The 18,946-nt window shown below is 42.0% G+C and overlaps 1 protein-coding gene across 6 annotated transcripts in view; it reads left to right on the top strand.

Annotated features, from left to right (window-relative positions):
- LOC109904093 (inositol-tetrakisphosphate 1-kinase) overlaps positions 1-18,946 on the top strand; it is a 48,145-nt gene that overhangs the window by 1,954 nt on the left and 27,245 nt on the right. For 2 of the 6 annotated variants that reach the window (XM_031788133.1, XM_031788134.1), the window contains exons 1-3: positions 569-884; positions 1,313-1,494; positions 7,535-7,559. Coding sequence is in view for 3 of the 6 variants with exons in the window: in XM_020501215.2 (XP_020356804.1) it covers positions 1,400-1,494; positions 7,535-7,559 (120 nt within the window). In the remaining 3 variants the exon portion in view is untranslated. Of the gene's footprint in view, positions 1-490; positions 885-1,312; positions 1,495-7,534; positions 7,560-18,946 lie in introns of those variants that run through there. The other 4 variants (XM_020501213.2, XM_020501215.2, XM_031788132.1 and 1 more) reach the window with 4 other exon arrangements.

Below are 18,946 nucleotides of genomic sequence, written 5' to 3'. Positions count from 1 at the left end.
AAACATATTGGCTTATAGAACAAAAACAGTTCTGGGTGCCGCAGTAAAAGTATTACAGGGAATACTCACTAGGGTCTGTAGCATGTATATATGGTGTCATTTCATGGGTCTCTCAATAATACCGATTGTTGCTGGCCTTTTACTCCTCCCATTCCGTGGTGACCCATTCTATCTGGACGTCATGTCTCAACATCCCCCAACACCTGCCTTTAAAGCTAGAATCCTTAGTTGCTACGTCTGTTTTTTTAAAACTTGTATTTGATTTTTTTGTATATTAATGATATACAGGTATCTGCCTAAATAAAATAAACATCAACATAAAGTGTTTTAGGGCGTTGGGCCACCACGAGCCAGAACAGCTTCAATGCACCTTAGCATAGATTATACAAGTGTCTTGAACTCTATTGGAGAGATGAAACGCCATTCTTCCACTAGAAATTCCATCATCATAGTGTTGTGGAAAACGCTGTCCCAGGCGCCGCTCCAGAATCTCCCATACGTGTTGAAATGGGTCTGGTGACTGAGACGGCCATGACATATGGTTTACATCGTTTTCATGCTCATCAAGGCTATAAGGACACGATTGACAACCGATATATTATTTCAGAATTCATTAAAATTAGGGTAAAGTTTGGCTGTCGGTTTAAGTGTCAACTGTGTCCTTATAATCTCCCCAGCAAGCTAGCTAACGGTATGCATAGTTGTTTAGGGCTACATAAAGGAGGTCTATTCGAGAGCGTGAGTACGCAGTCAGGTAAAATCGGAGAAGAGATCTCCGTGCAGTGCTTGGTCACCACTTCAGCTTGAACAACCAGCCGAACGGAGAATGGACAGCTATCAGGCTAGCTAGCTAGGTGAAATTCAAAGAGGACATGTGCTAGCTGGTAGCTATACATTTTATTTAACTTTTTATGGATTTATTCCGAAAATCAGCTGTGTATTTGCTTCTCCTCGAGCTTTGTCATCATCCCAGTGAATGTATTTAGAAATCACAAGCTAAGTAATGCCTTGCTTTATGTGGCGCATCTCTAGAAATTAACGTTAGGCTAGCTGCATTTCCGAAGAGACTATGAGGGGGGCTTTTGGTAAATGTTCGTTTAGGTAGCTAACAGTCATTTAAAAATCAGTTAAGTTTAGCTAGGTAGACATTGTTGTTATGGCTATAACTACTCGTTTGCTACTGCTAGCTAGAGACGTTGCAGCTTTGCGAGTCAACTTATTGGTTATGGCTAACTAGCTAAGTTAGTACGTCCTGTTTCCTCACATGGCCAGGCTAATACGAAATACAAAGTCATTTCTCCCTCCCCTCTAGGTTCGTGTGGGACGACAATTTCCTGTTTTCGCCAGTGTCCAGGTTGATTCGACCATAACTTCTGGATTGTGAACACGCGAGGTGGAGATGCAGACTTTTTTGAAAGGCAGAAGAGTGGGTTACTGGCTCAGCGAGAAGAAGATGAAGAAGCTGAATTTTCAGGCCTTTGCTGATTTGTGCAGGTAGGCTACTGTATGTGCTGACAACAATGTAGCTACTGGTGGTTACATTTCAGTCTACTGTACAGTAGTTACAGTCCTGGAGGGATACAGCCAGCTATCTGGTGCGAGATACATTGTAGTAGCTAGTACTAGTAGTGGTGTAGCTATTTGTTACAAATATCCAGTCTTAAAAACATAGGTAATCACTTCTTTAAATGTGCCCAAATGGCGCTACTATTTTATTATGACATCAAGAACCAAGTGTTGCATCCATCTTTTCTTGTTTTAACTGATTATATTTTGGAGGAGTACACATTTTGAACATTAATTGAAGAGGATATTACATAAATTCAGTGTGAGCTCAATTTGCATATATCATGCAACAGTGTCTGCTGACCGTTTTTGAGCACTGTTGGGCACAAGTGTTAGGCCAAGTGCATTTCTCAGTGTACTGCCTTTTTTTGTAGGAAACAATCACAGGGATTGTAGTGACCTGAGCAGTCGCACAATTTTCTGGTTCTGTGTAAATAGCTACTTAGAATGTCTGGCTAAGTGATCATAATCTTCGGGCAATGAAAATCAATCAGATTTAGTGATTGATTGGCGGAGTAAATAAGTGGCTGTCGGGTATGTTTTAGATATGATGGGTTTTAACTGTTATCTCATTAGTCCCATGTTCACTGTGACCTGTATCCTTTTCAGAGGCATATTTAAATTTGTACTTTTCATGGTTGATTCAGTCATGTTAGATGTCCATCCACTTGCCTTTTACTCTCCTGTGTTTAGTGTCGCATGCTATACAGATTTTTTTTTTTTTTTTTTTTTTACACTAGCAAATTAAAAAAGTTTCGGTACTATAATTGGTTACTTTCGGGTAGTTCTGTCAAATGTGTCTCAAGGATCAAGTCAGTCTATCAGCGCAGCCAATTTATTATAGTGCGCACCATTTCTTCTCCATTTACTTATTGCTAGCCTCCACTGGGAGTATGGGCTGCACCATGTTAACTTCTGTGCAGCATGAGTTGGGAGCTAACACACTTGAATAATGTGACATGGCATACAAAAGGTTAAAACGGTTCATTACTGTTCGCAAAACAATGTCCATACAAGCTAAAACCTTTACAATGGAAGAAGATACCTTTTAGCGTCCAGCTTTGTAGGCTAACTTTATTTTCTAGCTGACAGCTAACGCTAACATCAATTCACTACCCTAGTACTTTGTGATAACTCCATAACTCAAAATAAGCTGATTTCAAAGCTGATTGCCAACAACTTTATTCATTCACTTATTCAGTCTCTCTCACCCAAAGTTATTTATTGCCTCGGGCTGCATTGTGAATGATGTGATTACTGGTTAGAGACAAGGCGGCAGGTAGCCTAGTGGTTAGAGCGTTGGGCCAGTAACTGAAAGGTTGCTCGATCGAATCCCCGAGCTGACAAGGTAAAAATCTGTCATTCTGCCCCTGAACAAGGCAGTTAACCCACTGTTCCTCGGCCGTCATTGTAAATAAGAATTTGTTCTTAACTGACTTGCCTAGTTAAATAAAATACCTTTGGCTGATTAGAAGGATCAAATTAGAAGCTAATGTTGAACGGAGCCTGACCTCGGCAGGAGCATTTAACTGAAATTTAAGCTAGCTATAATCAAACGATATATTCTCATAATACAAATACCTTTTTTTTATAGAGAGTAGTAAGACAGACAGTGGTGATTCAGGCTGCAGATACACAGAGAGAGGAAGTGTTGAAGCAAGCAGGGAGAGAGGTTAGTAGTACAGTGGTTCCAAAAGTTGGGGTAAATAAGTAGGGAAACAACGTGTATTATTGAGTAGAACATGCAAGGTAGTGATGAAGAGTGTTTATTTTATTTTTTTATGTTGTTGTGGTGATATAGTGCCATCTGTTGGGAACTAGAAACAATTGCATAATAGGAACTATTACAAATGGATGATCCTTGAAAATAAATATTAATGCTTGAAAAAGTCATTAAAGTACTTGAATTTGACTTGACAGTGTACGAACCCTGAATTGATTTTCACCTCACAAGGGGGCTGATAAGCAACCCGATTGAGCCAGTACAGATTATGACAATGAAATCCACCAAACATTTTTAATCTCTTCATAACACTCCAACCAAAATATTTCCTCTGGAGGATGGCTCAGGTGTTATATGTAGGCTATAGGGTGGTGGAGGTGCTGTTATGGCTGGTGTGTGTAGGCCAGGGATGGGTTTGGATTAGCTGTAGGAACAATCAAATGTTCTGCGTCTTGACTACTCTCTTGGAAAATATAGTTCAGGAAAGTGACAGGAACAACTTGTTTCATGTAGTAGTAGGTGGCGGGTTACCTCCTTGCTCTACTGTCTACTCCATGAATTGTTGGTTTGGAATGTGCATGGTGGCGGTGGCCTAACATACTCACCCTTCACTGTTGCTGCTAGCTGTAGTTCATGTTGCGGGCAATGGCCTGGAGAATAATTTCAGTTTGACAAAGTGAAAATGTGTCTAGGAATTCCTGTCTGGTTTCATTATCCCGTCACACAATCACTTTTACCTCATCTGATGACAGGTGAGCTATTCTGCTCAGTCTCTCCTAGTTGTTCTTTTGTAGTGGGTTTTCCCTGCAGTGTACTTCTTGGGGAAAATATTAAAGGTCTTATTTGAAGAGGAAGAAGAAAGGTGAAACATCCTTGTTATCTACTTCTGCTCCTGTATTGTAAAAAACAATGTGTTGTCATTTGCACGCACACGGTGCAGGACACTGCAACTGTACTGCAATATTTCTGTGACATTGGAATTATAAAGTTAGCTCTCCAGTGTTGACGTTACCATTGGGTGTGTTACACATTAGGTGTAAGCTCCATGCTCACCCTCATGAGGGGAAATCAAATTGTGGTAGTTTTAGACATTAACAAGATTGGCTCAGTCGCCTAGTCACTAATTGCTGTATTTAATTGAAGTTATATACTAACCACGTTTATTTTCATATGCACCTAAAAGGTTTATGACACACAGTAATTGGTGTTAGATCAATGTCTGTTTTAGCCAGTAGAGTACGTCTGTCCCCAACATCTGCCTAGACTCTATTCAGCCCTCCTCACAAGAGTGCATCTGGACACTGAGTGTTCCAAAATGGAGATGGTCCTGGAGAGTTGTCTGGGCCAGCTGGTTGTGGGGGAGATCCCCGCTGGTCAGAGATGAGGTGTGGTGACGCTGTTGGCGTAAAGGACTCTTGCTTTAATAATGCCCATAGCTGGCAGAACTGCTTACCTTTTATTAGGGAAATGAAATTACTGTCTGGACCCCCTGCCTCTGGACACAAGGGAAGCTCTGTCACTTCCTCCTGTCAGGACAGGGTTAGGGAGATCTCTCACTCTGGATGCACACACAGGTGAACTGAATAAAGATCTGTTCTTCTTGGACTACTGTTCCCCTGACCTCTCACCTTCCTGCCATCCTATTGGCTTGATGGAGAATTTGTTGTGAACATGAACTTGTGTGAGCTTTTGTTTGACTTTGTTTAAATGTGTGATTTGTAGGGGAGAGAGTTAAAAGCCGACATCACCCTGCACTATCAACTACTTCCTCGTGTGTCAAGCCCAAACAAAAAGCTTGGTCTTGGCAACTCTGCTTGCCTTATTAATCTTCCCTCCTTTCCTTTTGTCGCATGGACCAGGCAACAATATGAGAGCTAGGCTGAAACCAATGACCCCATTCACACACCATGAAACGGGATGGCTGCAGGATTAAATATCCACATTGTTGTAAATCAGTGAATGGCTGCTCTACTGTTACCATGGGGCTGTGACCTGGGTGCAACTGTGTTCTTGTAAAGATTTGGCAAGTCATTGGTGTAGTAGGGTTTGTTGTTTTACCCCTGGGCTATTGGCCTATGGTTTGGAATTATTATTTTAGGTTATTTTATAAGGTTATTTTTGTTGGCCTTTTTTTAATTTTATTTTACCTATTGAGTGACATGAACCTCTGATGCTTTTAGTAGTCTCATTCAATGCTCCATTTCAACTTCATAGAGAGAGGACCCCACACTCGGGAGAACCCAGTCTGAGGCCCGTCAGCACTATAATGTCACCAGCTCTGTGGAAGATGCCATGTCTCTTCCTGTTTGCGTTTGGACCTCGTGCTTTCGTTATAGAGAAATATTTGATCTAGACAATAACTCCCATCGAGCAAGTGGGTTTCTACATGTCCCATAAGCTGAACCACTTTTATTGAAACAAAGTGCCTAAGAACTGGTCTTCCAGGTCGGTTCAATCAAAAAAAATGACGTGCCTGCGGCGGTTGCCTACCACTTGTCTATATGCATGCTCCAATATGTTCAAATAATTTTTACCAATATGTTATTGGGCTCATTTCTGGAGGTGAAAATTATATTTTAGATGGTGTCAGCATAATGTTTCATTTGGGAGCAATATGTCCTTTTTAAAAAAGTCACCAGAACTGGGCTTCTCATTCCTTTTTCATAAACCATTATGTACATTTTTTTTCTGTTTTCTCCCCAATTTCGTGGTATTCAATTGGTAGTTAGTCTTGTCTCATCGCTGCAACTTCCGTACTGACTGGGGAGAGGAAAAGGTCGAGAGCCGCGCTTCTTCCGAAACACAACCCAACCAAGCCGCATTGCTTCTTGACACAATGCCCACGTAACCTGGAAGCCAGCCGCACCAACGTGTCAGAGGAAACACCGTAAACCTGGCGACCCCATGTCAGCTTGCACTGCGCACAGGAGTTGCTAGTGCGCGATGGGACAAGGACATCCCTGCCGGCCGAACTCTCCCCTAACCCGGACGATGCTGGGCCAATTTGTGCGCCTCCCGGTCGCGGCTGGCTGCGACAGAGCCTGGACTCGAACCCAGAATCTCTAGTGGCACAGCCTTAGACACAGCCTCTAGTGCCACAGCCTTAGACCATTGCGCCACTTGGGAGGCTACATAAAAATTATGTGGGGGGGCACCACAGACACCCAAAACACTTATAAATATTTTTATGTATACACTGTACACTGCGCATAGCCTAGTGTTCATGCTCTCACCCATGTTTGTATGTTCAGATTAGTTGGACTTGCATGTTCTCACTACTTGATGACCCCTAAGATCTTTGCATCACTTGTTTTTGATAAGTAAGGAAAACATCCGCTACTACTTCTGCTTGTTTGGGCAGACTGAGGTGGATTTGAAAGACTGTCAAGTCTTTTACAGGAACATTGTGGTTTATTATGTTAGAACCGATGGAAGTCTCTTGCACAAACGCCACTGAGTATTTCTCTCTTGTAGACTGTCTGCACGTTGCCTAGCAACCCACTTTTTTTTTTTTTTTTTTTACATATATATATATATATATATATAGATAGATAGATAGATAGATAGATAGATTGTGCTTTGGGTATAAAAAAATGTCCTTCAAAAGGGAAGACATTCCCTGTCCCTGGACTCCCAGACTAAAGCAGATGGAGCTTATTTGGCCTTAACAGTGATATATTTATGAATTCCTATAACAAATTCATATTCTATTCTTGAATGTTATGCCACTGTGGTTTACATTCCCAGAATTAAGTTTTACCGTGTGTGTGTGTGTGCTAAATTGAAACAATAATGCCAAAGTCTGTTAGATTTAGTATTATCCACTACATGCATAAGTGGAACAGTTGAGTAGCCCTATGCCATTGTCAGTATGTTTTGTGAGACAAACTCAGGACTCTTAAAGCCTTAGTGGTGGGGGGGTGCATGCACTTTCTATCTTAGTTTCCTTGCTGACCATCTCTGCCCTTAATGTCCATAACCTTTTGATGGTGTGAGATTCCCCATGCGATTGGGAGCCACTACAGAACGCTAGAACATAAATTGGTGTGTGGTGACACAATAGTGTCTTTTTATTCTGTTGTTATATGTAACACTGCAGGAGAAAGTGAATTTGTTTTAATGTCTGCAGAGTTGTCCGGTTAATCTGTTGGCGTTTCGGCAGTGCTCGCTCTTTCCCACCTCCACGTTTTGATGTTTAAATAATGAGTGAATGTATTTTGATTTATTTTTTCTTATGTCTTTCAGGAAAAGAGGAATAGAAGTAGTCCAGGTAAGTTCAATAAGACTTGTTAACCCAATTATTTTCACACATTTGTGCCTTTTTTTTAAATGGAGATTAAAAACTTCTTGAACACGTGGTTTCAACACGCTTGGAAAGTTTAGGGTTTATCCATAGTAGAATGCTGATGGAATAGCCTAGCCCTAGATCTTTTTATTTTATTTTTTATAATATTTTTTTTACATGCCTGTGAGGATGTAGGAGCACCACCAATCATGGGCTTCCTGCCTGGGGACTCTGTTTTCAGTGTATTGTGGTGCGACTCGTCACATCTCAGGACATTTTCAACAACCAAACTTCTGATTAATCGGAATGGCCGATGTAATTTGGGCCGATTTCAAGTTTTCATAACAATCGGAAATCGGTATTTTTGGGCGCCAATTTCCGATTATGTAAAGTAAACACAATTTTTTTATACCTTTTTTTATTTAACTAGGCAAGTCCGTTAAGAACACATTGAAAATAAGTGACTGCCTAGGAACTGTGGGTTAACTGCCTTGTTCAGGGGCAGAACGATAGATTTTCACCTTGTCAGCTCAGGGGTTCCAATCTTGCAACCGCACAGTTAACTAGTCCAACGCTCTAACCATTGCACTCCACGAGTAGCCTGCCTTTTTCACGAATGCAGTAGAAGTCAAGGTAAATTGCTTGCTAGCATTAAACTTATCTTATAACTAGTGATTAGGATTGATTTGTTTTTTTTCTAACTACTAATCCAGTTTAGCAGGCAATATTAACCAGGTGAAATTATGTAATTTCTCTTGCGTTCATTGCACGCAGTCAGGGTATATGCAACAGTTTGGGCTGCCTGGCTCATTGCGAACTAATTTGCCAGAATTGTACGTAATTATGACATACATTGAAGGTTGTGCAATGTAACAAGAATATTTAGACTTAGGGATGCCACCCGTTAGATAAAATACAGAACGGTTCCGTATTTCACTGAAATAATAAACGTTTTGTTTTCGAAATGATAGTTTCCGGATTTGATCATATTAATGACCATTCTTCTTACCAAATCACATGACCTTTTGCTTTGGAGGTGTTCAGACTAATGTTAAGGGCATAGAAAGCTTGTTGGACATTTGAAGAAAGCTTTGTTGTAGAGCATTTAACACAAAATCCTGGGGGGGGGGGGGGCAGTTAAGTATAATACTATCATCTGCTTATAAATGGATGAGAGAGAGCTTCCTACTGCCTGAGCTATTTTGTTGATGTAAATTGAGAAGAGCGTGGGGCCTAGGATCGAGCCTCTGGGTACACCCTTTGTGACAGGCAGTGGCTGAGACAGCAGATGTTCTGACTTTATACACTGCATTCTTTGAGAGAGTACTCCTTAGCCGGCCCACAAGAATGGAATGGTCTACCGTATCAAAAGCGTTTGGCCAAGTCCATTAAATAGCAGCACAACATTGTTCAGAATCAAGGGCAATAGTGACATCATTGAGGAACTTTTAAGGTTGCAGTGACACATCCATATCCTGAGCGGAAACCAGATCGCATACCAGAGCGAATACTATGGACATCAAGAAAGCCAGTCAGTTGATTATTGACATGTTTTTACAAAACTTGATTAACTGGGCAAAATAGAAATAGGCCTATATCCGTTAGGATCAGCTTAATCTCCCCTTTTAAATAAAGGAGTAACCGTGGCTGCCTTCCAAGCAATGGGAACCTCCCCTGAGAGGTGCAGTGAGGAACGAAGTTTGTGTAGTGTGTGTCTGTCCCAGGGCTCATAATAGCTCTTTGCAATCTGTTCGTCAACCCAAAATGCTTGTTCTTCCGGGCTTCCGTTTCAAGGCAAAAAAAAAAACTAGCGTAGACTCTTGGAATTATCTTGTTTGAACAACTTAGTATCTTGTCAAAATAAATAATAAGTTGTTAGTATCTGGTTCAACGTCATTCAAACGAGAATTGTTCTTTTGTCTAATTATGCCTAATTTGATATGTAGCTTTTCCAAACATTGATTGTTTTTTTTTCTGTCTTTATTATTAACTTGCAGAGCACATTTTCCATGCACAATGCACGTGAAGCTTGTTGGGGTTTACTTCTGTGTGCAAATACTTTCACAGCTGCAGTTTGAGCTTATTTATTCCCTTTTATTCATGAAAGGAAGCTGATACTGGCCTTTTTTATTTATGATATTTTAACTTAATTATATTGATTTATATTACGGTGTATCTATTCCAAGAAAATCAGTCATTGGCAGCAGTGAACTGGAAGGAAAGGCGGCCAAAGGAAGTGTTGGCTTTGGGGATGACCATTGCAATATACCTGCTGGAGCGTGCGCTACGGGTGGGTGCTGCTATGGTGACCAGTGAGCTGAGATAAGGCGGGGCTTTAAATAGCAAAGATCTGGAGCCAGTGGGTCTTGCGACGGATATGTAGTGGGGGCCAGCCACCGAGAGCATACAGGTTGCAGTGGTGGGTAGCATATGGGGCTTTGGTGATAAAACGGATGGCACTGTGATGGACTTAGTTTTACTAGCATTTAGAAAGAAGTTGGAGGCCAATGAAGGAGTGTTGTATGGCATTGAAGCTCTTTTGAAGGTTTGTTAGCACAGTGTCCAAAGAAGGGCCAGATGTATACAGAATGGTGTCGTCTGTGTAGAGGTGGATCAGATAATCACCAGCAGCAAGAGCGACATCATTGATATATACAGAGAAAAGATTTGGCCCGAGAATTGAACCCTGTGACACCCCCATAGACTGCCAGAGGTCCGGACAACAGGCCGTCCGATTTGACACACTGAACTCTCTAAGAAGTAGTTGGTGAACCAGGTGAGGCAGTCCATTTGAGGAGCCAAGACTATTGAGTCTGCCGATAAGAATGTGGTGATTGACTGAGTCGAAGGCCTTCGCCAGGTCAAGACGGCTGCACAGTAGTCTTTTATCGATAGCGGTTATGATATTGTTTAGGACCTTGAGCGTGGCTGAGGTGCACCAATGACCAGCTCGGAAACCAGATTGCATAGTGGAGAAGGTACGGTGGGATTCGAAATTGTCAGTGATCTGTTTGTTAACTTGGCTTTCGAAGACTTTAGAAAGGCGGGGAAGGATGGATATAGGTCTATAACAGTTTGGGTCTAGGGGGTGGCATCTTTGAAGAGGGGGATGACTGCGGCAGCTTTCCAATCTTTGGGGATATCAGACTATATGAAAGAGGTTGAGTAGGCTAGTAATTAGGGTTGCAACAATTGCGGCGGATAATTTTAGAAAAAGAGGGTCCAGATTGTCTAGCCCAGCTGATGTGTATCGATCCAGATTTTACAGTTCTTTCAGAACAACAGCTGTCTGGATTTTATCCTAATGTTAGAATGTAGAATATAAACTAGATATAGGCAATTGTGGGTTGGGTAGGCTAAATAATTACAACCAAATAGCCCTAATTAAACAAATAATGATAATGCAAACAAAATATTCTGGAAAGAGCATGCCCAACACTTGTGGCTAAGCAGTATCAGAGTGAAATTGTAGCCGGAGTGAGGGCATTTTTTAAATCTGCTAAATTATTCCCTGCACCTCTCTCCACACACACACTTACATGCTCCTGTATTCAAAAGCAGCCCTGCTTTAGGCTATCAAAGAAGTGTCAATCATATCAATGGATGGAATCCGTGAATGAATGGTTGCAGCAACCATTACATTGTCTGACAAACTGCATAACAAATGAGGCTTAATTAGACAAAATAACAATTATATCGTGTGAACGACTAAGCGTCTTTGAACGATTTTAGTCAAAATAAACAATTGTTACATTTACTAAGCCTTTCAAACGGGATACTAAGTCGTTCAAACAAATTCCAAGATTTTTGTATTTATTGGGCTTCTGTAGCTTGAAGAGGAAATGGAGAGCTATTTATCTCTTTGCCTCTCCTTTTGTGCTGTTTTTCTATGCCGTCTTTTGTGTTCTTTCTTATGTTTTTTTTCCTGAAGATATCTTCAGCACACCCAGACGGAAAGATGTCCTGGGAATGGTCCCAAAGTAAGCAGCGCTTTGTTTCTGAACGCTCTCAACCCTCATGGGAGGCCATCGGATCGTTACAGCCCAGAGCCTGTGGCGCCCACACCCCTCGCCTCTTAATACACTGACCACACACACACACACTTGTCTCTACAACCACCAGGCTATCTCTGTCCTCTCCCATGCTCCGACTCAGCTGATTCTCATAATTTTAGCTGTGCTGTCACTAGAGCTGGGACAATAAACTGAAAATGATTGACACTGACCATAGCGATCACGTGTCACAGGCATTTTGCTAATACATTTGTTATGATAAGTAACCTATACTCGAGCAATGTGAAGTTAGAAATGGAATATGTTTGATAATATGGTTGACTGTTAATGGGACAATTGATGACCACAACCATCAAACTAGTAGTAGTAGTTTAACCCCCTAAGGTCGACGTCTGTGCCCACATGAACATTTAATTAGCATAATACAGAATTCCCCATAAAAATCTCTGTTTTAAGCTAGAGATCTGTCTTTTCGCATTGGATGCTTCTCAATCCACTGCATCCGCCTATGTTGTGCTTCTGCGATAAAATGTGACAGAGCTAGAGCGGTATTTGTCTTCTCACAAAATTGTCTGTAGCATCCGAATGGTTTGGCCTACAAACTATTATGAACTCTATGGAAAGATGAGACCAACACGATCGTGTTCTCCATTTTGCTTTATGACCCCCACAAGCGTCTTGGGACTCGTCTGAAGTTGGTTCAGCCAATCTACCAACTTCTGTCTGTAACTTCCAAACAGTTTGGGCTGCACACTAATATGACCCCTCTGGAAAGGTGAGACTCTCTCATGAACATGTACATGTCAGTTCTGTTTTGCCCTAGAACACCCCACATGCCTCACGACTCATCTTAAGGTCCCTCGGTACCAATTGAAAAATCAAATGGAAGTATATACAGTGGGGCAAAAAAGTATCTAGTCAGCCACCAATTGTGCATGTTTTCCCACTTAAAAAGATGAGAGGCCTGTAATTTTTTATCATAGGTACACTTCAACTATGACAGACAAAATGAGAAAGAAAAATCCAGAAAATCACATTTGTAGGATTTATAATGAATTAATTTGCAAATTATGGTGGAAAATAAGTATTTGGTCAATAACATTTTATCTCAATACTTTGTCATTGCCAACAAAGGGTATATAACAGAGGTCAAACGTTTTCTGTAAGTCTTCACAAGGTTTTCACACACTGTTGCTGGTATTTTGGCCCATTCCTCCATGCAGATCTCCTCTGGAGCAGTGATGTTTTGGGGCTGTTGCTGGGCAACACGGACTTTCAACTCCCTCCAAAGATTTTCTATGGGGTTGAGATCTGGAGACTGGCTAGGCCACTCCAGGACCTTGAAATGCTTCCTTCGTTGCCCGGGCGGTGTGTTTCGGATCATTGTCATGCTGAAAGACCCAGCCACGTTTCATCTTCAATGCCCTTGCTGATGGGAGGTTTTCACTCAAAATCTCACGATACATGGCCCCATTCATTCTATCCTTTACACGGATCAGTCGTCCTGGTCCCTTTGCAGAAAAACAGCCCCAAAGCATGATGTTTCCACCCCCATGCTTCACAGTAGGTATGGTGTTCTTTGGACGCAACTCAGCATCCTTTGTCCTCCAAACACGACGAGTTGAGTTTTTACCAAAAAGTTATATTTTGGTTTCATCTGACCATATGACATTCTCCCAATCTTCTTCTGGATCATCCAAATGCTCTCTAGCAAACTTCAGACGGGCCTGGACGTGTACTGGCTTAAGCAGGGAGACACGTCTGGCACTGCAGGATTTGAGTCCCTGGCGGCGTAGTGTGTTACTGATGTTAGGCTTTGTTACTTTGGTCCCAGCTCTCTGCAGGTCATTCACTAGGTCCTCCCGTGTGGTTCTGGGATTTTTGCTCACCGTTCGTGTGATCATTTTGACCCCACGGGTGAGATCTTGCGTGGAGCCCCAGATCGAGGGAGATTATCAGTGGTCTTGTATGTCTTCCATTTCCTAATAATTGCTCCCACAGTTGATTTCTTCAAACCAAGCTGCTTACCTATTGCCGGTCTGGTGCAGGTCTACAATTTTGTTTCTGGTGTCCTTTGACAGCTCTTTGGTCTTGGCCATAGTGGAGTTTGGAGTGTGACTGTTTGAGGTTGTGGACAGGTGTCTTTTATACTGATAACAAGTTCAAACAGGTGCCATTAATACAGTGGAGGACAGAGGAGCCTCTTAAAGAAGTTGTTACAGGTCTGTGAGAGCCAGAAATGTTGCTTGTTTGTAGGTGACCAAATACTTATTTTCCACCATAATTTGCAAATAAATTCATTAAAAATTGACTAAATACTTTTTTGCCCCACTGTATGGACACTTTTTAGTGCCAAAAATTTGAGGTTAAATACATGCATACAAATACCAGTCAAAAGTTTGGACACCTACTCATTCCATCGTTTTTCTTTATTTTTACTATTTTCTCCATTGTAGAATAATAGTGAAGACATCAAAACTATGAAATAACACATTATGTAGTAACTGAAATTGTTAAACAAATCTAAATATATTTTAGAGATTCTTCAAAGTAGCCACCCTTTGCCTTGACAGCTTTGCAGACTCTTGGCATTCTCTCAACAAGCTTCACCTGGAATTATTTTCCAACAGTGCACTTGTTGGCTGCTCTTCCTTCACTCTTCATTCCAACTCATCCCAAACCATCTCAATTGGGTTGAGGTGGGGTGATTGGAGGCCAGGTAGGTGAGTAGGTGTGTCCAAACCTTTGACTGGTACTGTATATCTCTCAGATATAGGACAGACACTTCAGAACAAACTTCCTTTAGAATTTTTTTTTGGGGGGGGGGGGGGGGGGGTGAAACTGTTCAGTGTAGTGAATCTTGGAGTTGAAAGGTTTATGTGTACTTATATATATATATATATATTTTTTTTTTTAAACATGGTTAACATTGTTTATAAAGTTATTGTTGTATTTATCGATATTGCATCAGTTCAGGCAGTTTATCACAATATGGATGTTTGTCCATATGGCCCAGCTCTTGCTGCGCAGTGCTGACCGACACCTGCAGGTTTTGTTTTTGAGTCGGTGAGGGTGCGAGCTGCCAGGAAGACGAGCCCTGTGCCAGTCAGTGGCTCCTGTGGCACGGCCGCCACACGGGAGACAATGGCAGCCATTATCATGCTCTGGCGTTGTTATGCTAGTCCATGTATAAAGCTGTCATCCCTTATTATAACAATGGAGAGATGCTGTATTGGGAGGGAGTGGGGTGCACAGGGTCATAAAGAGTATACCAAACAGTGTTTTCACATTGTTTACAGGATGAATGCATTTCACATATATTTAGCTACATTCTGTTTTGTGTTAAAGTGCTGTTTTTAATACCGACTTCTGATCCTGAAATTTGCAAACATATTGGGGCAGTTGGATGAGATGACAACCATTTCAAAAGAAATGTTACACAGCTAGAGAAACATGACAATGTCATCTTGCAGGTCTGTGTGCTTTCCGGAGAAGTCTGTAAAATCCCTAGATGATAATGGGTGGAATCAGTCACAATATAGTGAGCCAGTCTGGTCCCGATAGGCCTGTTTGTTTTGAATTGTTGCCTTCAAACTCCTTTTTATACAGTTACTGTACAAGGACAGCTCTTATCTGTGTTGTTGCTCCTGTCTGGCTGTGGTGAATCTGAGGAAGAGGTGGTCTGCTCAAGGTTAAACCCACTCCACTACACACACACACACACACACACCATCAAGCTGACCCTATTGCTGACCCTGTTTATAACAGCCTAGTCTTTTCTAGTAGACTGGTGGTTAACATCAATAATGGCAACCAAAATAATCATATGCTATACTCTATTTTGCCTTGCATAAACATCTGCACAGTTCATTTTCCTGTGAACAGGGCTTTATCGTTCCCTTTTGATGCAGTGTTTGGGTAACTTTTACATTTTCAGTTTTTCTGGGAATAATACCTCATTCATGGGACTCACTGATTTAAAGGCTGACAAAAAAATGACTAGAGAATGTTGTTCTATTTTAAGCAAAGGAGTTTGAACCTTTCCTGCTGAGAACCTTCCTGGGGCCATGATAGCCAGTTTCCTCCATAGGCCCACTAATTGTAATATCACTCGTTTATTGGAGCAGAGCTTGCAATAAAGCAACATTTATGTCCCTGTTTTGAAAGTCAGTCAGTAATGTCAATGGCAGAGATTTAGGACATCTGGGGGGCATGGCAGCGATTGTGACGACATGCTCTGTGAACAGACCTAAATCGGTTGGCCCTTAGGGAGCTCATTTCATATTTCCATTTCTAGTGTGGGAAAAACTTCAGGATTTCTCTGAGGGGGAAAAAGTCTGAGGAGGAAGAGTAAGGTTCCTCTATCTTCATCCTTTTCATTCATATATCCACAATATGTCCTTTCTTACTCTCTCCCTCTTGTCCTCCTCTGCCCTCCATTCATGCTAATCATTCTCTAAGTGATTTCCACAACCTCATTAATATTGACCCGTTTGCCCTGAGCTCATGAGAAAGCAGCCTTCTCCCAAGGCTCCGTGCATTAGTCTGTATGTTTCGGAGCTGATCATATTAACCCACCAGACTTAGGGGAAGCCAATGTTCTGTGCTAGCAAGTGGAACCGGGCAAGGAAATGGACAACGTTGCTTCCCAGGAAAAATGTTGTAAAATGTTTATCATGCGCTGAGTGCTAGGGAATTTCAAGTTAATTTCCTGGTTGTTATTGTAGCTCTCCCACTGATCAAAAATAGTAATTGTATATCATTTTAATTGTAGCCCACCGAGATTGATAAGACTCACTCCGTAAAGCATTATGTGGCTGATATTCCTCTAGTCTATTCAGAGTAGCTACTAGTCAGAGGAATCCAACATTTAATGAGATCTTTTGGATTTCATTTTACAGCTTAGTTCAGGGACTCAAGTTTAATCGACTGTATACTTGAGGTAACCAGTTGGATGCCTATTGCAGTGATTAAACAATACCTATGTGTATGGGGAATACTGACTGACTGAGGGATTTTAGTGTCTTCAACCCACCCATTGGGTGTGGTTTGAATGTATAATTAGTAAGGATGCAGCTGTTGTCTATTTTATGAGCACAAAACATTAACAGGATTCCATCCCTTTAGGGAAGAAATGTTACTGTTCCTCTCCTCCCTCCAGTCCCATCGCTCTGTAGCATGATCTTAGGAGGCCCATGTTTTTTCACTCATGGTGAGGGGGAAAAAATGCTCTTTATCTAGATCTCTGACCTGTTTTGACCTCTAGAACTGTATCACCCCAGCCATCTGCCCTCTCCTGGGTGAGGGTGAGACATGTTGGCATGAGAGGGGGCTGGGAGCAGCAGGCCTTCTGTAATGAAGCCTCAGATGAGAGGGAGCAGCTCAGCAGTAGCGTCCTTCCTCAGTCTCTCTCAGGCTTTAGGAGAGTCACTGGAGCACAGGCTCAGCAGCTGTCGTCTTCACTCAGCTCAGCTTCTCAGTGATCTCAAACCTACAGTGAGAAATTAGTACTGGACCCCAGTAGTTTGGACAGTCAAAAAGAAGTGGCGACCAAAACTTGGTCCGTCATTAAGATGGCTTGGTTGAGTGCCTCCACAATCTGTGAGGTAGGAGAGAGCGAGGGAGACACTGCTGAGACATGAGTCCAATTACCCTATGGCTCCAGGGAGGTGCCAAGAACCTGGCACTATACCGAACAAAAATATCAACGCAACATGTAAAATGTTGGTCCCATGTTTCATAAGCTGAAATAAAAGATCCCAGAATTTTTCCATTATGCACAAAAAGTTTCTCTCTCAGGTTTTGTGTACACATTTGTTTACCTCCTCTGGTGAAAATGTATCCTTTGCCAAGATGATAATCCAGCCACCTGACAGGTGTGGCATATCATCAAGCTGATTAAACAGCATGATCATAACGATCTGGTGGACATCCGGCAACAGGTCTGGTGGATGTTCCTGCAGTCAGCATGCCAATTGCACGCTCCCTCAACTTGAGACATTTGTGGCGTTGTGTGTGTGTGTGTGACAACTGCACATTTTAAAGTGGCCTTTTATTGTCCACAGCACAAGTTGCACCTGTGTAATGATCATGCTTCTTGATATACCACACCTGTCACATGTATGGATTATCTTGGCATGGGGGAAATGCTCACTAACAAGGATGTAAACAAATTTGTGCCCCAATTTTAGAGAAGCTTTTTAGGCATATGGAACATTTTCATGATTTTTTTTTTATTTCAGCTCATGAAATATGGGACGAACACTTTACCATTTTTGTTCAGTGTATATGGTTGGAAGAGAGACGGCTGCTGTAGATCCTCACTATTCTGTAGATCAGAAAACAACATTTCTCTGGGGAATGTGACAACACAAAGCCCCTCAGTAGAACGAGCATAAAAGCTGGAAACATTCTGCCCTTGACCTGTTCTCCCTGCAGGACTGTGGGTATTTTCTGTGATGTCTGTCACAGGCATGGCCTAGCACCAGTTCTGCATGTCCCAGGGGGGCTTCAAAAGACGTCAATTGCCATTTTCTGTTTTTAGTGTTTAGCATAACATCAGCGGCTTCGCAAAGACTTCTGTGGGAGTGCTAGAGCAAGGTCGTGCTCCATCCATGACGTGCATAGTGGGATGGGACCGACTTCCATGTCACTGCTGCTGTGTGTGAGGGGCCACGCTGTAGACAGGACCTCTTTTTTTTTTTTTGTGGAAGTAGGAGATTAGGAGCTGTGGCGCACAGCCAAAACCTCTCTGGCTGCTCTCCAACAACCCGTACGTGCGCTGGAGGGCAAGCCCTGAGACCAGTGTGTCCTCTTCACCTCTGCTGACTTACTATGCCTTTAGTATTGTGTGCCCTGTCTCTGTGCTGTTTGTTGTCTTCACAGCACAGTATATACAGTGCCTGTATCCCCCTATGTCCTTGTGTGTTTTGAGTCTTTCAGCCCCAGACTGCTGTGTATAAACTAGGTAGGACAGATTAAAAATATATATATATTAAAAAAACATTCTTTTTTTTACCAAAGCAGGACAAAGGCTAAGAAGTAATGTATCCATCACCTCTCCTAGAATGATTAACCAGCCTGGCCTACACTGCCAGACCATGTTCCGTAGCTTTTCATCTCTCTGGGCTGAACGTTTAGTTTTTGACCCACTGTGTGCTGTTAAGGTGTGTCTATTTGGCTCCCATACTGAATACCAAGGACTCCGGTGAACTAATGGGGCCTCTCGAAGCTGCTTAGACTAGCGCTGCAAGCTAAACTTATTTTATTGACTCTGATCTCCAGTTACTGAAGAAGATCAGAGTCAATAACAGAAATGGCAATTGATGTCTTTTGAAGCCCCTCTGGGACATGGATCAC

The sequence above is a fragment of the Oncorhynchus kisutch genome, linkage group LG14 (assembly GCF_002021735.2).
Source record: "Oncorhynchus kisutch isolate 150728-3 linkage group LG14, Okis_V2, whole genome shotgun sequence".
In the NCBI taxonomy this organism is placed as follows: Eukaryota; Metazoa; Chordata; class Actinopteri; order Salmoniformes; family Salmonidae; genus Oncorhynchus; species Oncorhynchus kisutch.
Note: the sequence above shows the minus strand (reverse complement) of the source record. Positions and strands in the feature narration are given on the sequence as shown.